General features: G+C 48.5%; 1 protein-coding gene across 1 annotated transcript in view; it reads right to left on the minus strand.

Annotated features, from left to right (window-relative positions):
• Positions 1-22,517, minus strand: part of LOC116520757 (chromodomain-helicase-DNA-binding protein 3-like) — a 35,085-nt gene extending 12,568 nt beyond the window's left edge. Inside the window, exons 1-9 of the mRNA XM_032235089.1 lie at positions 22,353-22,517; positions 20,628-20,805; positions 18,751-18,816; positions 17,739-17,824; positions 16,742-16,875; positions 9,443-9,587; positions 7,109-7,274; positions 3,378-3,496; positions 1,553-1,706 (exon numbers count right to left, since the gene is read on the minus strand). Coding sequence (XP_032090980.1) covers positions 1,553-1,706; positions 3,378-3,496; positions 7,109-7,274; positions 9,443-9,587; positions 16,742-16,875; positions 17,739-17,824; positions 18,751-18,816; positions 20,628-20,805; positions 22,353-22,412 — 1,108 coding nt within the window. The 5' untranslated portion in view covers positions 22,413-22,517. The remainder of the gene's footprint in view (positions 1-1,552; positions 1,707-3,377; positions 3,497-7,108; positions 7,275-9,442; positions 9,588-16,741; positions 16,876-17,738; positions 17,825-18,750; positions 18,817-20,627; positions 20,806-22,352) is intronic.
• Between the last annotated feature and the right edge of the window lie 641 nt (positions 22,518-23,158).

Raw genomic sequence — 23,158 nt, forward strand, 5'->3', positions numbered from 1 at the left:
CCAAGGGTCTTCATCCCAAATTGTATAGCTAAAAATCTGTAGTAGAGATTGTCCATCATCCAAACTCACGGTTGTCCCAAAGGGGCTTTTTTTCAAGAGGCAACTGGATTTTTTTTTTCTTTTGAAGACGCTTCGCTTCTCATTCGAGAAGCTTCGTCAGTTCTTTAGAGCAAAGGAGATCAGTTCTTCAGAACGGAGGAAGATTCTCGGATGAGAAGTGAAACGTCTTCATAAGCAAAAACCAGAAAGCCCAGTTGTCTCCTTTGGCGCTAGAGTGTGCAGAGATGGATAGGTTGACAATGGAAATAAAAGATAGAAGGGAAATGGAATACTATTTGATTTGGAATATATGGTACCACTGGCTAGAGAATAGAAGCACAGATTAGGAAATCAACAAAGATGATGAACAAACTAGAGAATAGAAATAAGTATAAGGATAGTCACAGAATATGTAACATTATAGTATGATGCGATAAAATGTAATATACACATTTATATAACTATAATAATTACACATTGTGTACATATTGGTATATATGTAGGAGCCAAGGTGGCACAGTGGTTAGGGTGCAGTACTGCAGGCCACTTCAGCTGACTGTTACCTCACCGGCTCAAGGTTGACTCAGCCTTCCATCCTTCCGAGGTGGGTAAAATGAGGACCCGGATTGTTGTTGGGGGCGATATGCTGACTCTGTAAACCGCTTAGAGAGGGCTGAAAGCCCTATGAAGCGGTATATAAGTCTAACTGCTATTGCTATTGCTATGTTTATATTTAGTATATATAAATGGATATGTATAAAGAAAGAAAAAACTTGCATGTATATAGGGAGGTGTTGTAAAGATGAACACTGATATAAAATGAAGAAAATTGCATACGAAAGTATACGAAAGAGATAAAATATTTCATTTTGCACATTATTACAGCAATGAGAATAGCGCTCACACAAGGTTGGAAAAGTGATACCATGCCGACGGACTGCTTGATACTCCAAAAGATTTTTGATAGCGCAAAGATGGATAAACTCACCTTGGAGTTAAGGGACAAGGAAGACTCAGAATATTAAGCAGTTTGGGAATCAATGGATAAATAATAGGAATATGAAATGTATATCTTAGAAACATAGATGTATAGACAGAGGAATAATTAGTATGCAGATGTATTTGAACAGTAAATGGTTATGTTAGTACTGTCAAAAAGGATTGTTAACTTATACAAAACTATTTTTAAAAGTATTTGTATTTCATGTTTTAAATTCTCAATAAAGTTTTTTTTTCCAACTCAAAAAAAATATATATAATAAAAATAAAAGCACCTTTGAAACAACCAAGACTTGGATGACGGAGAATCTCTACAGACTTTTAAAATGCAATTTTAATGCTCCAATGTGAGCCTTCTCGCCTTCTTCTCGACCCGGATTGTTGTTGGGGGCGATATGCTGACTCTGTAAACCGCTTAGATAGGACTGAAAGCCCTATGAAGCGGTATATAAGTCTAACTGCTATTGCTACTGCTATTCTTTTGGAAGTAACCTTCCTGATCAACCTCCCTTACCCAACTTCTCCTTTTCATCCTTAACCGTCGGCTCGGCTTCCGACTCCTTTTCCCTGGCCCCCACCGGGCCCTCATCCTCCGGCTTCTTCGAAGGTTCCAGCTCCATTTTATCCCCTGCGAAGGTGGTAGAAAGGGGCGGTTCGGGCGCGGAAGGCTGGGAAATGCAAGGCAGAGAACTCCATATAAGACCACCGGGAGGGCAGCTCCCATCAGGGAGAACACCCCCCCCCCTCCAGAGGTAGCCAGGTCATAGGGGCAGAAGACCCCAGGGCAATTTTTTTCCCACCACCCTCGGAGACAATAGGCCATCGTTCTGGCCTTAACACTGCATCGAATTCAGTTTGCTTCTAGAAATATACGAAGAACGGTTGCAGGAATTGGGTTTGTCTAGTCTAGTGACATGAAGGACTAGAGGGGACATGATAGCAGTCTTCCAATATTTGAGGGGCCGCCACAAAAGAAGAGGGTGGGGGGGTCAAATTATTCTCCAAAGCACCGGAAGGCAGGAGAAAAAGCAGCATATGGAAACTAATCAAGGAGAGAAGCAACTTGGAATTAAGGAGGAATTTCCTGACAGTAAGAACAATTAATCAGTGGAACAGAAGTTGCCTCCAGAAGTTGTGGATGCTCCATCACTGGAGGCTTTTAAGAAGAGATTGGACAGCCACTTATCTGTGATGGGATAGGGTCTCTTGCTTGGGTAGGGGGTTGAACTAGAAGACCTCCAAGGTCCCGTCCAACTCTGTTATTCTGGTCTAGTCCCCTGTTCAGCAGGAGACCATATCCCATTTCAGACAAGTGGCTCCACAGTCTCTTCTTCAAAGTGTGATGGAGCTCCCACAACCTCTAGTGGCAAGCTGTTCCCCTGGTGAATTGTCCTCACTGTTAGGAAGTTTCTCCTTCATTCCAGGTTGCTCCTCCCCTTGGTTAGTTTCCATCCATGCTTCTTCTCCTGCTTTTGAGAACAGTTAAAAAGTTAAAAATAGAATAGGTACAATGTACGTTTAATAAATAAAAAGTAAATACAGATGAATAAAAAAATTGAAAACCAAACCACTCAGGCTTGTTCAAATGCTACTCGAGAGACGTCACAAGTACCCTACAGGTGAAATCATTCTTTCCCTTTCGGACCTCAGGAGCCACTAAATTCATCATTTTAAATCTTGCAGACTACTAATACGATCTGCCTAATGACCAGCTAGGTGGCCGTGTAACTGGGGGTGTGGCTAATTGGATGTCACTCACGTCGAGGGGGCCTCGCCAGCCTCTACTCGCCCCTCCCCTCCCAGCCACTCCTCGCCTGCCCGCCCGGACTCCTTAGGGCCCCAACAGGAAGCCGTTTGCTGGAGCTAAGCAGCCCCCAGGAGAAAGAGTTGGCAAAACAGTTCAGTTCAAATTGGATCTGGCCAAGAAGGAGGCTCAGCGAAAGCACCTCCCTGAGGACTAGGAGCATGGGCTTTCCAAGCAGAGGGAAGACCTGCGGGAGTGCAAGGCCAGGTGCCGGTGCCTGGAGGCTTAGCGGGCTGCGACGGTCAGCCAGTTCCAGGCCAGGATGCAGTCCCACTGGAACGAGGCCCTCCGGCTCTTCGCCACCAGCGACGCTTCCCTCCAGCCTTCGCCCAAAGCCCCCCACCAGGAGGCTGAAGCAGACCCCAAGTGGGAATTTCTGCCCCCCCTCTCACCCTCACAAAAAGACCCCGAAGGGGGAGACTCCCTGCAGCAACACAAGAATTCATTGCACGTATCCGTCCCAGGGGCTGTAGTTTGAGGACCCCTGATTGAGTGCAGTATAAGAAATGCAAATAATTTTTCTGAAATTACGAACCTCCGTCTCCATTTTCTCGCTCCCTTTGGCTTCCTTCTCCAACTTCTCATCCTTGGTCTCCACATCCTCCTTTTCAGCCGAGGGGGCCCCGTCTCCTTTGTCACTGGGGGCCGGAGTTGCTGAAGGAACAAGAGGACATGATAAGCCGCCTTTGATTTTATCACCCTGACAACCAATTGTCCGGACTCCTGCCTTGGGGTTGGACTAGAAGACCTCCGAGGTCCCTTTTCGGGATTCTGGGACTCGCCTTTCCTTCCCCAAAGATCTAGCTGCCTGCCTTCGCCCCAAGTTCAGCCGCCCGCCTGTCATTTCAAAATCAATTTAACGGTCTCTGGTGTTTTATTTCACGAAGATGCAGGCGGTCCTCGACTTTACAACAGTTCGTTTAGCGACCATTCAGAGTCACCCCGGCACTGAAGAAAAAGGGATTTTTCAGTGTTACTTTTTTAGCATTCCCCCATGGCCATTCAGGCACTTGGCAATGGGTTCGTATTTATGTGATACCCCTTTTTCCGACCTTCTGAGAAGTCAGGTTATGGGGGAATCCGGGTTCACTTTGCAATGGTGTGACTAGTTTAACAACTGCAGTGATTCACTTAACGACCGTGTTGAGAAATGCCGTAAAATGGGGCAAAATTTACTTAACAAATGTCTAGCTTAACCACAGAAATGTTGGGCAAAAGGGAAATGGTATCCAAAAAAAAAGGAATTAGCCGACAATAAAGAGAAAAATAGTGGGAAGCGAAAAAGAGAAATCTTGGGGAGGGTTATCCAAACGGTCTATCAAAAAGTGATAGAAAAGATTAAAAAGAAAAGACATCATAAATATAAAAAGGAAAAAAAACAACAAGAAAAAACCAAGAATCTAGGAACAGGGGATTAGTAGAATAAAATGAAATATGTTAATTGTTGTGGCCTAGCAGGTGCCGTTGGAGCTGCCACCAGACTCCGACAGCGAGGGGCCCTATGAGTCGGCTCTGGAGGATGTGGAGGACCCTGGACAGGGTTCCGACTCCGAGCAGGGTGCAGAGGGGGTTGGTTGGCCACCAGGAGGCGCCTGAGCCTTGGACCAGTGGGGAGGAGACAAGGGAGAGTGAGCCGGACGTCAGTAGTGAGTTGTTCCTGGATGCACGCCATCGAAGAGCTAATAGGCATCAGGAACAGTTGCACAAGTACAGGAGGTGATTGCACTCAGCTGGTGGTCATTAGGCTCCTCTCCAGACTATAAAAAGGACTGCTTGTGCACACGCCCCTCTTGCAGAAGTCAACGCATTGACTAAAAGTTGGAGAACTTTAGTAACTAGCTTGGCAGGCTGGATTGCTGCCAAGGCTTGTCTGAGTTGCTGCCAAGGTCCTTATCCGTTTGTTATGCTTGGCTTTCAGCCACCGAGGTTTTGGATTCTTGCTAATAAAGTACATTCCAGTTAAGCTTGTCTCGGCATTCGTTACTGGACGGAGGAGGGGGTCAGAACAGTTAATCCTGGTAATGATATGTAGCTAATTAAGATGTGAGGGAATAATATTAACATTATTAATTGTGGAAACGAATTAAGTAAAATGCTTATTATATAAAAAAACTGAATTTGAAGATATACGTTGCCTATAAAAAAAAAAGAGATGGAAAATGAAATGACAAATTTGGTTTATTTCTGAAGGGATGAATAACGACAGGGTTTATGTGAAGAAAAAAAATTAAGTCTTGGGTGGAAAATATGGGAAAAAAATAATAGGGCTAAAATTGGAAATGGAGATATAATGTAAAATGAATTATGCATCTGTGAGAATGTGAAAGGGGGGAAACTGGACAACACTTTATATTTTAAATATGTGACCAAAAAAAAATTGTTGGGATCAATTTTGGTCGTAAGCCGAGGACTCCTTTTACAAGGATCAAGATCCACTGAACCAAGTGGCTGGGGCAGCTTACGGAAATATACATATTAAAACCCTAGAGTGTTTTCCGTTTAATCCATCAAAATTCAGTTTAATGTTTGCTATGGATAGAGGCACCTTTCGACTGTTCATTTAGTGGCTGTTCGAAGTTACGGCACTGAAAAAGTGATTTACCAACGCTTTCCACACTTATGACCGTTGCAGCATGCCCATGTTTGTGTGATCAGAATTCAGAAGCTCGGCAACTGACTCATATTTATGACGGTCGCGGTGTCCTGGGGTGATATGACCCCCCCCCGCTTGCGACCCTCGGACGAGCAAAGTCCACGGGGAAGCCGGATTCACTTAACAACCAGACGACTGATTTAACAACCACGGTGACTCAGCAACGGTGGCAAGAAAGATGGGGCAAAATTCACTTAGGAACTGTCTCACTTAACACCAGAAATTGTGGTCACCCGTCGAGGACTTAGTAAACTCTTAGTAAACTCTTAGTGTGGCGAGAAAAGTCATAAAAAATGGGGCACAACTCACTTAACATACGTCTCCCTTTAACGACAGAAATTTCGGGGTCCATTGTGGTCATACATTGAGGACTATGGCCCCCTTAGTAAGCTCGCTGTTTCACTTACTAAGGATTCCACCTGAAATCCCCCGGCCATAATTCTGGAAATTATTAGAATTAATTTCTTTGCACAGGTGCTAATTTAAGAGCAATTCACTCCAGGATACTAGCAACGTGAATGGAGTGATGCGGTGGCCTAGAGGTGGAGTTCTCGCCCTACAGTCAGGAGGCTGTGAGTTCGATCCTAAGTAGAGGCAGATATTTCTCTCTCCGGGCATGATGGGAATATATCTGCTGAACAAAACTCCGCACTGGCGACAGGGAAGGGCATCCGGCCATTAAAAAAACCACTCTGCTAGCTCCATTCACTTGCCTGGACTCCAGCCCGATGCAAGAAATTATTATGGGGTCATTAAATGAAGATGATGATGATACAACGTGAGCCAGCCTCTTAAAAAAGGCAGAAATTTGAAATCCTGCACAGAAATCATACAGCCAAGATTCAGCTTTGTCCCTTTTGCCTGCCTTGAACGGGGCAGGGTGCGTTCTGATCTAGGCTTCCTGAGACAGTAAAAAACACACGTTTCGTCCCCCAAACCCTCTTTTTATTTCAAAGGCTGTGAATTATGTTCATTCACAGCCTGTACTGAGTCCCAAGTAGTTTGTAAAGAGTCCAACAGAAGTCTGCCAAAGTCTTTCGGGAATAAGGCTGAATAAGTGGCCACCTTTATCTCCCTTGAAACGCGGCCAAAGACTTAATTGGCAATTAGCTTGGCAGCGCTACACGGAGCAAAGAGTCAAAACGGAGTTTCAGAAGGTAAAACTGACCAGCATGAACCAAGTTGATTCTTGCAAAGGCTCACGTGACTTTGCTCCTCCTTTATGTCCTATGGGAGAGGCCAATCACCCCCAAGCCTTACTCCTGAATCGTCCCTTCTGTCTTAACTGTTCTTGCCTTCTGGCAGCTCTGCGCATGCGCACACTGGGAACAGGGGGAGCCTGTTCCTCTGCCTCGCTGCTGTCCCATCTGGAGGCTCCGGAAGGAGCACATAAGTCCCAGATGGCCCCACCCCCCCTCTCTGCCTCTGACACAGAGCCTTTGTCCGAGCCTTCCCCAGACTCCAGGACTGGCCCATGTTCCCTCCCCAACCTCCTTGCTGTCCGACTCTGCTGCCAACTTCGCAGGCCACCAGCGGACCACAAACGGGTGGATTCTGACAACTTCAGGGGAAGGGATTTGAGGTTCGGCTCCCTCCTCGTGACAGATGCCTACCTGGCTTGGAGGTGCAGGGCGTGTTGGTGCAGCTGGGTTCTGGGGTGGTGGTGGAAGTTTTGATGGTGGGGGACGAGGCCCGGGAAGACTTTTTGGAGTCCGCGCTGGGGTCGGGCATCAATTCAGGCATGCTCCAGCGGCCGTTAATATGTTCAAACTCTTGTACCTGTCATGCAAACACACACACACACAAACACAGCCTCCGTGAGCAATTTTTACTCTGCAATGACAATGGTCACAAAATGAAACCATTCCACAGTAGAAGAACTCTACCTTAGCAAAAAAGTCTGGGTGGGAATTTTAGAGAACATCCAAACTAAGAGAGAGAGATACTCTGGGGTAAAGGTTAAAAGTGCTGGGTTAGAAACCAGGAGATGGTGAGTTCTAGATCCGCCTCAGGTATGAATGCCAGTTGGGCGACTTTAAGCCAGTCACCAGGAGACGGGAAGTTCTAGTCCCGCTTTAGACATGAAAGCTGGCTAGGTGACTTTGGGCCAATCCCCAGGAGATGGTGAGTTCTAGTTCCACTAGTTAGCCATGAAAGCCAGATAGGTGACTTTCAGCCCAACCTCTTTCTCAGGGTTGTGGGGAAATTAGGAAAAGGAGGAAGGAATATTGGGGATGTCCACTGCTTTGAGTTAAAGAGAATAAAGGCAAGAAGTCAACTTTCCTATCCACCCGTTTGCCATCAGATTCTCTTCGTACGTCTTCAACCTTCAAGATAGCCTTGGGGCTCTGTCGCTGTGGGCCAGCTTGGCAGAGGTCACGCCTTAGACCCGCCAATGCGCCTGGCCACAGCCTTCCCTTGCTCTGTGTCTGCTTGAGGGAGAGGAGGGCGTCCCTTCGGCTCAGCCTCCAGGAAAACACAGACAGATACAGGTGAGGAGGGGATGTCAGATGAGTAAGAGCCATCATCACTTGGCAAACAAAAGCGTTGGGTTTTGGTCTCGTGGTGAAGGCACCAGGTTAGAAAGCCGGAGGCTGGGAGTTCTAGTCCCGCCGTGGGCACGAAAGCAAACTGGGTAACTTTGGGCCAATGCTTCTGACACAAATGCAGATCAGGAGACCGGGAGTTCTAGTCCTACCTAAGGCATGGAAGGCAGATGGGTGAATTTGGGTCAATCACCAGGAGATCGGGAGTTCTAGTCCCATCTTAGGCACGAAAGCCAACTGGGTGAGGGTGACTTTGGGCCAATGTTTCTGACACAAATACAGACCAGGAGATCGAGAGTTCTAGTCCCATCTTAGGCATGAAAGCAAGCTAAGTGCCTTTGGGCCAATCATCAGGAGGTGGTTAGTTCCACTTTAGCCATTAAAGCCAGATGGATGAATTTGGGCCAATCACCAGGAGTCTGGAAGTTCTAGTCCCACCTTGGGCATGAAAACCAACTGGGTGACTTTGGGCCAATCACCAGGACACAGTGAGTTCTAGTCCTGCTTTAGATATGAAAGCTGGCTAGGCGACTTTGGGCCAATCACCAGGTGACGGTGAGTTCTAGTCCCACTTTAGACACGAAAGCTGGCTGGGTGACTTTGGGCCAATCACCAGGAGGCAGGGAGTTCTAGTCCAGCCTTAGAAGTAAAAGCCAGCTAGGTGACTTTGGGCCAATCACCAGGAGACGGGGAGTTCTAGTTCCACTTTAGCCATGAAAGCCAGGTGGGTGACTTCGGGGCCAGTCCCTCTCTTTCAACCCAACCTCTTTAACCCTAACCTACTCTGCCTCCTGAACTACATGTTTTCACCCCCCTCGGGGTCCGGAGAATTCCTTCGAGCCTCCGGGAGGGTGAAAATGGCCTCCCCCAAGCTTCAGAGGCCCTCCGCAGATTTCCAGGAGGCCCATTTTATGCCCTCCCAGAGCCTCCACGTGGGGTCTGCTCTTATCTTGCATGATGAACAGGCCGCGTGGAGACTCCTGGGAGGGGAGGATGGGCGGGGCCAGCCAGTCCTTCCAACGACCAGTTCGGCGAACCAGATATAAAATTAGCATCCGGTTCAACCAAACCGGTTCAAACCAGCTGAATCCCATCCCTGGGCGTGGCCGACTGGGTGGCTGTGGCCAGCTTCACACCACTCCCCAAACTGCTGGCATGTTTCCGCTTCGGATTGGATAAACCGGGTTGAAGCTATGCTGGCCGGCCCCTTACATTTTTCAGGACAGCCCCGCAGGCCGGATTCGGCCCACGGGCCTTGTGTTTGACACCCCTGATTTAAACCAACATGTCCTTCATTTTCCCCCTGGGGAAGGAGGCCATGCTCACACCAATGCTGAGTAATTAGAAAGGCACTGAATGATGGGTGTTTCCTCTTGGTCCATCCATCCTTGATACCCGTACCTTTTTTTTAACCAGAGACATGACTCCTATCCGTGTCAGGACCTGCTGCCTGGAGAGACCCTCCCTCGGCACCCCGTCGGCAAAGGTCTCCGAACCGTCCGCCCCGGGTTCGCAGAGATGCCTCATGAACAGAGAAACGTAAGCCCTGCGGAGACAGAAAAATCCAAATCTTCCATCGGTGCCTGTTTTGAGAAAGCCGGGGCAACCTCTTACGACGCTGAGGATTTCTCCGTACGGATGGATTGAAGCTCTCGGTGGAATTCAGGGCCACGACAGAGCCTGAAGGCCATCAGCCGCCCTGGCTTGGGGGGAAAAAAAAGTGTTAGGGAAATTTTCTCGTGGAATACCACTAGAAAACGTTGAAAGGATCATGCAACCTCGGTTTTAATTTCCATTAAAAGATGGGACATGACCAGTGAAGTAAAGACTAGGATCGAGAAAGCTCGAACAGCATTTGGTCAGGCCTGCGGTTTTCTTTCGGCTCTTTGGCCTGCCACATTTTCTATGATCCTATGATACATTTCCTATGATGGGAAAATGGGAGTGGGGGATTGTATGGAGTTAGATGCTATGTAGCCATAACAACATTCTTTCTAAAAAGCCAAGGTCATCCTTTGTCTCTGCATCTCTGCACCTGGCCGGAACCGGATGGGTGGAAGCTGCCAGCGTAGCAGTGGGAGATTGGATGATGGGATAGACTTGTGGGTGTGGGGGAAAGATCTTGAACTTTCAACTGGGTGGGGGAAAACTGGGAAGTTTCCAGATTTGGGTTTTCCCAGATGTGCCAATATGGCTCTCTGAATAAATTGGAACTTTGAGCAATACTTTGCCTCGGACTCTGATTTACTTTTGGATGCTATTTGGAACCCTGACACATTCTTCAAAATGAAAAAGGTCTTCTGCCGTCACGACATAAGCCTAAGACTGAAAATCAGATACTTGTCAGATGTTAACATCTTTTCCTTCCTGCTCTACGGAATGGAGAGTTGGTCTCGGAGAGAAAACTCCTTGAAGAAACTAGGAGCATTTGAAATGTGAATTGACAGGCGGCTGTTACACGTATAAGCTGGCTTGACATCAGAAACGAGGAGGGGATAAGCCGCTTGGGAAAGCCAGGGGAAATCATCAAAGCCATTCAAAAGCGAAAGTTAGATAAGGGACCATGTTTGGAGAAAGTTTGATAAAAATAGGATTGCCAACATGACTGCCAACATCCGAGGACGGATATGGCACAAGAAGGAGAAAAATTTGGGGGAAAGAGGATGTGATTGTGGCCGATTCCAGTCCAGGGGAAGGATGCCAAACCTCAAATATTTGGCTTAAGGTAGTTTGAGGGAACATCCCTACCTGGCAGGAATGTTTCGGAGCAACAGGCAACTGCGTAGAACCCCAAAACTCAAATGAGAGGATGGAGGTGAGGGGGTGGCGGAAGTTTGTTGGACAGGGTTTCTCAAGCTTGCCAATTTTTAAAGCGTGTGGATTTCAACTCCCACAATCCCCCAGCCAGTATCACGGCAACTGTAAGGTGCCTGGGGAATTCTGGGAGTTGAAGTCTACATATCTTAAGATTGCCATGATGGCTGAGGAATTCTGGGAGTTGAAGTCCACCTATCTTAAGATTGCCATGATGGCTGAGGAATTCTGGGAGTTGGTCCACCTATCTTAAAGTTGCCATGATGGCTGAGGAATTCTGGGAGTTGATGTCCACATATCTTAAGATTGCCATGATGGCTGAGGAATTCTGGGAGTTGAAGTTTACACAGCTTAAGGTCGCCATGATGGCTGAGGAATTCTGGGAGTTGAAGTCTAGATATCTTAAAGTTGCCATGATGGCTGAGGAATTCTGGGAGTTGAAGTCCACCTATCTTAAGATTGCCATGATGGCTGAGGAATTCTGGGAGTTGAAGTCCACATATCTTAAGATTGCCATGATGGCTGAGGAATTCTGGGAGTTGAAGTTTACACAGCTTAAGGTCGCCATGATGGCTGAGGAATTCTGGGAGTTGAAGTCTAGATATCTTAAAGTTGCCATGATGGCTGAGGAATTCTGGGAGTTGAAGTCCACCTATCTTAAAGTTGCCATGATGGCTGAGGAATTCTGGGAGTTGAAGTCCACATATCTTAAGATTGCCATGATGGCTGAGGAATTCTGGGAGTTGAAGTTTACACAGCTTAAGGTCGCCATAATGGCTGAGGAATTCTGGGAGTTGAAGTCTAGATATCTTAAAGTTGCCATGATGGCTGAGGAATTCTGGGAGTTGAAGTCCATATATCTTAAGATTGCCATGATGGCTGAGGAATTCTGGGAGTTGAAGTTTACACAGCTTAAGGTCGCCATGATGGCTGAGGAATTCTGGGAGTTGATGTCCACACATCTAAAGGTTGCTAAGGCTGAGGCACACCGTCCTAGGAGCAGGGAGTGGAAATGTCTAGGTACGGATCCTAAAACCAATATTCCACACACACACACACCCCTCCATGCTTCTGGAACTTTCCTTTCCACCCGTTTGCCATCAGATTCTCATAGTACGTCTTCAACCTTCAAGATAGCCTCGGGGCTCTGTCGCTGTGGGCCAGCTTGGCAGAAGTCACGCCTTAGACCCGCCAATGCGCCTGGCCACAGCCTTCCCTTGCTCTGTGTCTGCTTGAGGGAGAGGAGGGCGTCCCTTCGGCTCAGCCTCCAGGAAAACACAGACAGATACAGGTGAGAAGGGGATGTCAGATGAGTAAGAGCCATCATCACTTGGCAAACAAAAGCATTGGGTCTCGTGGTGAAGGCACCAGGTTAGAAAGCCGGAGACTGGGAGTTCTAGTCCCGCCTTGGGCACGAAAGCAAACTGGGTAACTTTGGGCCAATGCTTCTGACACAAATGCAGATCAGGAGACCGGGAGTTCTAGTCCCACCTTAGGCATGAAAGGCGGCTGGGTGAATTTGGGACAATCACAACCGTAAGAGAATGGGAGTTCTAGTACTGCGTTAGGCACAAAAGCCAACTGGGTGAGGGTGACTTTGGGCCAATGCTTTTGACACAAATGCAGATCAGGAGACCAGGAGTTCTAGACCCACTTTAGGCATGAAAGACAGCTGGGTGAATTTGGGCCAATCACCAGGAGACCGGGAGTTCTAGTCCCACCTTAGGCATGAAAGACAGCTGGGTGAATTTCGGCGAATCACCAGGAGACTGGGAGTTCTAGACCCACTTTAGGCATGAAAGACAGCTGGGTGAATTTCGGCCAATCACCAGGAGACCGGGAGTTCTAGACCCACTTTAGGCATGAAAGACAGCTGGGTGATTTTGGGCCAATCACCAGGAGACCAGGAGTTCTAGTCCCACCTTAGGCATGAAATGCGGCTGGGTGAATTTGGGCCAATCACTACCGTAAGAGAATGGAAGTTCTAGTCCTGCGTTAGGCACAAAAGCCAACTGGGTGAGGGTGACTTTGGCGCAATGCTTCTGACACAAATACAGACCAGGAAACTGAGAGTTCTAGTCCCACTTTAGGCATGAAAGGTGGCTTGATGAATTTGGCCCAATCACCAGGAGACTTAGGAGTTGTAGCCCCGCCTTAGGCACGAAAAGTGAGTGAATGGCTTTGGGTCAGTTCCTCTGCCAGGCCCACAGTCAGATTCCTTTTAGGATTCTTGGCCTGCCACACTTTCTATCATTTTTTCTGTGCTGTTTCATGAGTGGGGAATGGGGAGTGGGGGGATAGTAAGGAGCAGAACGTGTTGTTGTCATAATAAAACATTCCTTTCTAGAAGCCCAAGGTCATCCTTTGTCTCTGCACCTCTGCACCTGACCGGAACCAGAGGGGTGGAAATGCCAACGTGGCAGAGGAAGATTGGACCATGGGATGGACATGTGGGTGTGGGGGCAAGATTTTGAACTTTCAGCTGGGTGGAAACCCAGGAAGCTTTCAGATTCGGGTTTTCCACCGTTTGTACCAACATGTCTCTCTTATTAAATTGGAACTTTGATGAAAGCTATGCCTTGAACTCTGATTTAATTCTGGATGATATTTAGAACGCTGACATCCTCTTTCTCAGCCCAACCTACCGAACAAGGTTGTTGTTGTGGTGGGCAAAGGAGGAAAAAGACACGTTGGATTATGTTCACCGGCTTGAATTATTTGTAAACGAAATAATAAAGTGGGAATAAGTCAATAAAGAATAGGACTATTCCGCATACGCCCTCAATCCTCGACAAACCAAAACACACAAGAATAAAGAAAATCAGATTCTTTAAATTTTCTTCACCCGGTCTGGAAATCTCCGGAGAGACACGGGCGAAGCCAAGCCCCCCCCCCCCCCAGCACACAAAGAGGGAGGGTCACGAGGATTTGGGCAATGGGGCTTCAACTGACGAGAGGGAAGAGTAGGAGATAATATTTAGTGGTGTTCCCAAGAGCCCTCCCACGGCTACTGACAGGGAGAGACACTTGTATGTAAACAGAGAGCAGAGCCCACTCCTTCGGGGCACTGATAATGTCACTTAGTAGAGTCACGAGACGTCTGCAAGGAAGCAGCCAAGGTCAGAGGGCACCAAGGACCCCGCCGTCCTCTTCCTCCTACTCTCTTCTAGCACTGATGATTCGATCCCAGGTCGAGGCAGATATTTCTCTCTCTGGGCACACTGAGAATGTATCTGCCGAACGAAACTCTGCCTTGGCGACAAGGAAGGGCATCCGGCCATTAAAAAAATACTCTGCTAGCTCAAGGGATTCTGGGGTCTTTAAAAGAGGATGATGATGACTGATGACGTTACTTAGTTGGGTCATGAAACGTCTGCAAGAACGCCCCCCCAGGAAAGCAGTAAGGATCCCCCAGGGAGGGAAGTGGCAAAAAGAGGAAAGGTGTTATGGCCCACCAGCAGCCGGCAGAGAGCCGGCAGCAGATTCGGACAGTGAGGAGGTTGGGGAGGAACCTGGGCCAGTCCTGGAGTCTGGGGAAGGCTCTGGTGAGGAGGCAGAGAGGGGGCCAGGGCCGTCCGACAGTTATCAGCTGCCTTCGGAGTCAGACATCCGTGAGGCAGAAGAACAGCTGGAGCCTGTTCCCAGTGTGCGCATGCGCAGAGCTGCCAGGCGAAGGGAACAGCTAAAGAACAGGGGTCGACTTCGGAGTAAGGCCACAGGTGGACGGTGAATGGCCCCTCCCAGAGGAAATAAAAGAGGGAGCGAAAGGGGAGTGGAGTTTGCAGGAGACAATCAGTTCGCTTCATTGGTTCAGAGACTCCTTGCCAAGTTTGGCAGATCTCTGCCTCGCCGCTCTCCAAGGCAGATAAGGTCTGTGACTGTAAATCCTCCCTTGAAAGGCTTTGCTGGAGGAGAATGAGCAGAATTCACAGTCAATGAATAAAAGGGATTTCGTCGGGACAAGGAGTTTGCTTCAGGCTCTCGGGAAGCCTCGGTTAGAACAGAAGGAAACCTGATTCATGGCTGCCAGTGCTTCTCCAGTGCCACCAATGGTCTATCGTGTATGCCTGGAGTACCGCTTACTACTGGAGTAGCCGAGGCAGCTTCAGGGGCTAAGCCAGTTCCCCAGAGAGCGAGCTCACTGAACGAGCAAACAGACTTTGGCAGGGAGACCGAGTTTCCCCCATCCGTCATTTGTTACTCGTGATACAAACCGCTGGCGTTAATCTTTTGCCGATGCGCCTTTCCGCCCCCCCCCCCTCTTCCCGAAGACAAACGGGCTACAAATGCCCTCTTCAAAAGGAAGATGGAAGAGCCAGAGGCGAAACTGTCACCTTCCCAGCGTATCACGGGAGACACAAAAACAGGAAAGCCCCGGCGGAGCGACGACGTTAGCGAGAGACAGGGTAAAAGGCGTGTGGCACGGCCTGTCACGCACAGCTCATGAAGCTTCAGAAGGCTCCAGCAGGCCCCACCGAGGATGGTTTTTTGGGACCTCCAGATTGTTCTGACAAAGGCTTCCCGAGGGCCTGAAGCAACCCCCCTCCTTTTATTAATTGACTGTGAATTCTGCTCCTTCACATCCAGCAAAGTCTTTCGAGGGAGGATTTACAGTCACAGACCTTATCTGGCTTGGAGAGCAGCCAGGCCGAGATCTGCAGAACTTGGCAAGGAGTCTCGGAGAGTCACGAACCAATGAAGCGAACTAATGCAAACTTCACTCCCCTTTTATTTCCTCTGGGAGGGGCCATTCACCGTCCACTTGTGGCCTTACTCCCAAGTCGACCCCTGTTCTTTAGCTGTTCCTTTCGTCTGGCAACTCTGTGCATGCGCACACTGGGAACAAGCTCCAGCTGTTCTTCTGCCTCACTGATGTCTGACTCTGAAGGCAGCTGATAACTGTCAGACGGCTTTGGCCCCCTCTCTGCCTCCGACACAGAGCCCTCATCAGAGCCTTCCCCAGACTCCTGGACTGGTCCATGTCTGTCTCCAACCTCCTCACTGTCCGAATTGGCTGCTAGCTCCACTGGCGGGCCAAAACACAGTTGAGCAGTGGCTGCCACAACCTTCATAGGCTGAGGACGGACACACACGCACAGACAGAGGCAACGACAAAGGAAAGCTTCCTGCCTCTGACCCCAGGCAAGATCAGAGGCTTCCCCACTGAGAGTGAATGGGTGGGTGGTCTGTCTGGAGAAGGCTGCTCTCTGCCTTTCCTAAGAGACCCTGTTTTGAGTGTGATCAAAACACAGACACTTCAAGACCCTGCTAGGTAACATTATCAGTGCTAGAAAGGAGTGGGGTTTGTGGAGAGGAGGAGGAGGAGGAGGAGGAGGAGGAGGAGGAGGATGACAGTGGGCTCCTTGGTGCTCTTGGTGTGTGGCTTTCTTGCAGACATTTCACGACCCAACTAGGTAACGCCATCAGTGCTGAGACGTGACGCCTGCTTCTGAATCCCCGGGAAGGCTTTCGTGATGAAGACAAGGCCGAATGGTTCAGCATCATTCCAAAAGGCAGGAAAAGAACAATGGGCTTAAAAGGGCAAGGAGGTCGATTTGTATGGAACACCAGAATCTCTTCCTCAACAGAGGTTCAAAAACGGGACAGTCAGATAGACTGCTGCTTCCTGGAAGTGTCTGAACCGAGCACGGATTCCGTACAATGAGCAGGGAGACCCTCGCAACAATCTGCCCCCAAATCCTCGCCAAATTCCACCCTTCGGATCGCAGAGCCTGAAAACAGCTGGTTTAATTAATCTTTTTTTTTTTTTACAAAAATGGCAAATTCTGCGGCTTTCTTTGTTGTCCTCCCCCCCCCCCCGCCACACCTTACAAGTAGGGAGGCCTACTTTTAAGTTCCTAATCCCGCAAAGGAGAGGGTACCTACTTGAATTCCTTCTCCGTCTTGCCCCGCAGGTCCCGAACCAGCCACTGGGAAGTGAAGGCGTCCTGGGGAGGCATGCCCCAGCGCATGACGGCGTTCAGGAAGGCCTTGCGCTGACGGGTGTTGAATCCCAGCACCTGCAGGAAGAGGCGGCGGAGCGCAGGCCGAGAGGTCAGCCCTGCCAAGGTCACCAGCGGTGTCTCAACACAGCGCAGGGCATCTTCGGATTACGACCGGTCGTTTTGGCAACAGATCCGACGCTCCGAGGGAACTACCTGGGGTCTCTTACAACCGAGAGTCCAAGTTCTGATAGTCTCTCTGTTTCTCTTCTCTCTCTTCTCCCCCTCTCCTCTCTTCTCTCTCTCTCCTCTGCTGTCTCTTCTCTCTCTCCTCTCTCCTCCCCTTTTCTCTCCTCCTCCCCATCTCTCTTTCTCTCTTCTTTCCCATTTTGTCTCTCTTCTCCCCTTTTCCTCTCCCTCCCGTCTCTCTCCTCTCCCTTCTCTTGTCTTCTCTCTGTCTCTTCTCTCTCTCCTCTCTCCTCCTCTTTTCTCTCTCTTCTCTCCGCTTCCCCATCTCTCTTTCTCTCTTCTCTCCTCTTTTGTCTCTCTTCTCCCTCTCTCCTCTCCCTCCCTTCTCTCTCCTCTTCTTTTCTCTTTTCTGTCTCTTCTCCTCTCTCTCCTCCTTCTCTCTCCTCTCCCTTCTCTTCTCTTCTTTTCTGTCTCTTCTCTCTCCTCTCCCCTAACTCCCTCCAACCTCTCTTCTCTCCCTTCTGCTCTTCTCTTCTCTCTTCTCCCCTCTCCCTTCTCTCTCTCGTCCCGTCTCTCTCTCTCTCCTCTTCCTCTCCCTTCTCTCTTCTCCCCTCTCTCCTTGCCCTTCTCTCGTCTCTCCCTTCTCTTCTCTTTCTTCTCTCCTCCTCTCCCTTCTCTCTTTCTCTCCTCTCTTTCTCGCTTCTCTCCTCCCACATCATTCCCACTGCATTGCCACCGAGCTTGAATCTCACCTCAATGTTGCCCCCAACCCGTGCCAGAAGTGGGGGAAGAGGTTTGTCCTTCTCATTCCGAAGCTGCCTCCTGGACTGCCGGCGACCTTGATTGGCAGAGGAAGGAAGAAGACAAGCAAAGATTTCAGTCACTTGGAGGGAGGGATGCTCAGGAGCCCCCAAAAGGCCTCCCCTTCTCTCCACAAAGGAAGTGGCCAAGTCTCAAGCGAAGAAAAAAAAAATCCGTGCCGTGGCCATGATTCACCCTCCAGACATAGCCAAATTTTCCAATGCTGGTTTACCCAACGCTGGATAGTCACTGGAACCAGGCATTCACAACCTCTGGTGGCAAGGAGTTCCACTGATTCATTGTTCTGTCTGTCAGGAAATTTCTCCTCAGTTCTAAGTTGCTTCTCTCTTTGATTAGTTTCCACCCATTGCTTCTTGTTCTACACTCAGGTGCCTTGGAGAATAGCTTAACTCCCCCTTCTTTGTGGCAACCCCTGAGATATTGGAAGACTGCTATCCTGTCTCCCCTGGTCCTTCTTTTCATTCAACTAGACACACCCAGTTCATGCAACCGTTCTTCCTATGTTTTATCCTCCACTCCCCTAATCATCTTTGTTGCTCTTCTCTGCACTCTTTCCAGAATCTCCACATCTTTTCTACATCACGGCATCCACCAAAACTGGATGCCGTATTCCAAGTGTGGCCTTACCAAGGGATTGTAAAGTGGTATTAACCCTTCACGTGATCTTGATTCTCTCCCTCTGTTGATGCAGCCTAGAACTGTGTTGGCTTTTTTGGCAGCTGCTGCACACGGCTGGCTCCTATTTTTAAATGGTTGTCCACTAGGACTCCAAGACCCCTCTCCCAGTTACTACTATTGAGCAAGGGGCCACACATTTCATTCTGTTCAGACCGAAGGCCGTACAAGGAAGGGAGTGTTCTAGATTGGATGCCTGGACTCTTAAAGGAGGCCTCAGAGCCTTTCCAGAACCTTCAGTACGAAGACCCAACCAGCCCTCATTACCTTCCGGCCTCTCGTCAAAATCTTCATCCTCCTCTTCAGAGCCGACGGAATATTCAGACTGATTGTCTGAAAACCAATACAGAGAAGAAGAAAAAAGAAAAACAGAATGCAGATTTGCAAGCGATACAAGACGGGGATTTTTTGGGATTAGCTCCCAAAATTGAAGTCCAGAAGAATAAAGCAAGTCTTTTGTTTTTCTCAAGCTTGTCCACTTTAGGACAGGTTGGACTCCAACTCCCAGAATTCTCCAGCCAAGCCATGAAGCCCGCCCATCTTAAATCACACTGGCTGGAGGATTCTGGGAGTCGAAGTCCACCCATCTTAAAACACACTGACTGGGGGATTCATAAATAAAAATAAATAAAAAAGTAAAGGTAAAGATTCCCCTCGCAAATATGTGCTAGTCCTTCCCGACTCTAGGGGGCGGTGCTCATCTCCTTTTACAAAGCCGAAGACGTCTCCGTGGTCATGTGGACGGCATGACTGAAGGCCGAAGGAGCATGGAAAGCTGCTCCCTTCCCACCGAAGGTGGTCCCTATTTTTCTCCTTGCATTTTTTACGTGCTTTCGAACGGCTAGGATGGCAGAAGCTGGGACAAGTCACAGGAGCTCACTCCGTTTACGCAGCGGCAAGGATTCGAACCGCCGAACTGCTAACCACCATCCCTCATATATATATATATGTGTGTGTGTGTGTGTGTGTGTTTTCTGAGGTTTTCACGGGTGTCAGTATGTAGGTCTCTAGTTATTTGGGTTTTCTCCCGCATAAAATTGGAGATGTCTTGGCAACGTTTCGACGAAGTCTCATTCATCATCTTCAGGCTACTTCAGACTTGGTGCTTCCAGGATCTCACATTACTCCTGGAAGCACCAAGCCTGAAGTAGCCTGAAGATGACGAATGAGACTTCGTCGAAACGTCGCCAAGACATCTCCAATTTTACGCGGGAGAAAACCCGAATAACTAGAGACCTACATATATATATATATATGCAAGACCTGCCTTATCATCCTTTTCTAGTACTATACCTAACAGAACTATCTTCTGCCAATTTCTCTGTTTTTGTACCCTGCCCCAAAAGACCCCTTACATAAGAGCTGAAGGACCCTTAACACAGTACGGACCTACAGTATAGATGCGTCTTCTCCGGGATCTTGAAAAACCCAACTTCTGCTCCCTTATTCACTAATTACTGGTTTATAGCTGTGTAGTTTTTGAGCAAACTCCAAAACCGCTACAAAAAAAGAGGGGGTAACAGTGGCCTACAGGTGGAGCTCGCGCCTCCCAAATGGAGGCCTAGGCAGAGTTAGATATTTTCCTCTCTGTGTGTATGATGAGAATGTATCTGCTGAACAAAACTCCGCATTGGCGACAGGGAAGGGCATCCGGCCATTAGAACACTCAGCTCCATTCAGTTGCCCCGATTCCACTCCGTAGGGGATTATGGGGTCGTTAAAAGAAGATGAGGACTAAACAAACTGTTGGAGGGTGGTGTGGTGGCCTAGAGGTGGAGCTCTCGCCTCACAATCAGGAGGATATGGGTTCAATCCTAGGTAGAGGCCGATATTTCTCTCTCTGGGTATAATTCCATTCCATTCCATTTATTAGACTTGTGTGCGAATACAACAATATATCTGCCGAATATAACTCCGCATTGGCAACAGGGAAAGGCATCCGGCCAGTAAACACTCAGCTTCATTCAACTGCCCAGACTCCACCCCTGCAAGGGATTATGGGGTCGTTAAAAGAGGAGGAGTTTTTCAGCAAACTACGTGTCAGACTCAAAACCTGAAGCCGGTTTGGGTTTTAGCGGAGGTAGTGTCCGGGGGGGGGGGGGGGGAGACAGAGGGGTGCCGTTTTTCGTTTCTGAAGCACTGACCTTGGTCCTCTTGGGCAGCGTCGTTGTAGTTAACTTGCTTTCGCACCCGCTTCCCTTTGCCCAGATTGCGAGCTAGGTCCTCCTGCTGCTGCTCGTAATGATGCCTCAACAGTTTCTCCCAGTAATCGGGGTCGACGTTTTCTTCCTGCTTAATAATCTCCCGTTCAATCTCTTCAATCTATCGGTGGAGAGAGAGAGAGAGAAAGAGAGAGAGAGGGAGGAAGAAAGAGGAAGAGAGAGAGAGAAGAGAGAGATTGGACCACACAAATACACACAGAGCAAAATGTCTCAACCTTGGCCACCTCAACGTGGGTGGACTTCAACTCCCTGAATCCCGCAGCCAGCTATTTTCCCACCCACTTTGCTGAAGTCAAAGATACATTATATCTACTGCTTTCCCACCGTCTATTAAGAAAGTTACTTACCGTATTTTTCAGAGTATAAGATGCACCTTTTTCCCCGAAGAAAGAGGGTGAAAATCTGGGTGTGTCTTATATACTGAATACAGCATTTTTGGCCTCCCGAAACCCCACCCCTTTGCAAAAATGGACATGCGGAGGGTTTGAGAGGCCTGCAAAGTGCTCCTGGGGACGGCAAATACGAGCGGAAAATGGGCTGTTTTTTGCTCGTTTTTGCACCCCCCCCAACCCCCAGGAATACTCTACAAGCTTTCCGAATGCTACGCATGCCCTTTTTGTGGCAAAAAATGGGCCCGTTTTTGCAAAAAACAGGATTTTTTCCCCTCATTTTTGGGTCCCACCCACCCAAAAAAAACATTTTTACAAAAAATGAGGCGTGCAGAGGGTTTGGGAGGTCAGCAGAGTGCAAAAACTTAAAAAAAAAAAATTTACCTCTTCAAAATCTTGGTGCGTCTTATACTCCGAAAAATATGGTATGTATTAAGACAGTTGCAAAAAATGTGGAAAAGGTAGTCCGGACACATCCGTTGCAATATTTGACAGGCTGCCCCAAAGAAGGGGGGGGGGGTCAACCGATACCCCAAGAGTCCAGAAGGCAGGACAAGAAGCAACGGATGGAGGAGAGAAACCACATAGCACTGAAGAGAAACATCTTCACAATTAGAACAATTCACCAGTGGAACTGCTTGCCACCAGAAGTTGTGGGAGCTCCATCACTCGAGGTTTTTAAGAAGAGCTTGGACAAACATTTGTCTGAAATGGTAGTGTCTCCTGTTTGAACAGGGGGTTGGACTAGAAGACCTCCAAGATCCCTTCCGACTCTGATGTTCTATCACTTTGTCCTATTCATGCTGAATGTGTCAGGGTTCCCGGTCATTTTGATTCGTTTTGAGAGAGCTGGCTTGCTGTCAGGGTTCCGACAGATACCCTAATTAAATCATGAGCCTCCGGCCAAGCTTCAAAAGAAATCCAGTTATTTATCAGGAGCTTCATGTCGCAAGTTCCCAAGTGAAGCCAGCTCTGACCCCACGTAATTTACGGCCCAGTTATGACCCTGTTTCCCCACTCCTCCCAAGGTGTGGGGTTCTCCGGCTGCTGTAAGTAACCCTGGGGTACAGCCTTGAAGAGACAGGTCTGGAATGTGCATCTGTCTTTTGCTGCTGTGCCGTTTCATCAGTTTCCCATCCCCCATCCTTTCCTATGGCAACTCGAGAGCAGGCCAGGGATGCTTTGCGAGTCGAGAGAATGCTGGCAAACCTCTTTGCACCAGCTAAGACCCAAAAACAGCCAAGACGCCACAACTGACCTTATCCTCTTCCCGAACCACGTACTGTGCCACCTTGAAGGAGCTGAGGTATTCGTTCATGTTCTGGACGTCGGCATCGTCGGTGGCGTCCTGGTTACGGTCCAGGAGCCGGGCGATGGCTTCATTATCATAGTGGATAACGCTGCTGTCTTCCTCCTTGTTCTCGCCTGGAACAGGATGGGGAGGATAAAATATCACAGCTGATTTGATGACGTTTGGTCAGTAAACAAACTGATGAGAACTGGATTTCCCTGTGAACCAGCCCAGAATGGTTATAGATGCAGGCAGTCCAAATCACAACAGTTCATTTAAGGGACCGTTCAAAATTACAAGTGACTTGTGACTTTTTTTCCACACTTACCACTTTTGCAGCCTCTCCGTGGTCAAAATTCAGATGCTTGGCAACTGTCTTGTATTTATGACGGTTGCAGCATCCCGGACGGATTCCCTTTTGCGATCTTCTGAGAAGCAAATTCCACGGGGGAGCCAGATTCCCTGAACAACTGTGTCATTCATTTAACAATTGCAGTGGTTCACTTAATAACTGTGGCCAAGAAGGCCGTAAAATGGGACAAAGTTCACTGAACAAATGCCTTGCTTAGCAACAGAAATTTTGGGCTCAATGGTGGCCGTGAGTCGAAGACTACCTGTACTAGGTGCAGAGATGGCATTCAGCCGGTTCGGACTGGTTCAGGGCAAACTGGTAGCGAAGATTGTAGATGGGACAGTCACACACACACACACACACACACACACACACACACACACACACACGGCTCTATGCCCTCCTATTTAGCCACGTTTTT

Source organism: Thamnophis elegans, chromosome Z (assembly GCF_009769535.1).
Source record: "Thamnophis elegans isolate rThaEle1 chromosome Z, rThaEle1.pri, whole genome shotgun sequence".
Lineage (NCBI taxonomy): Eukaryota > Metazoa > Chordata > Lepidosauria > Squamata > Colubridae > Thamnophis > Thamnophis elegans.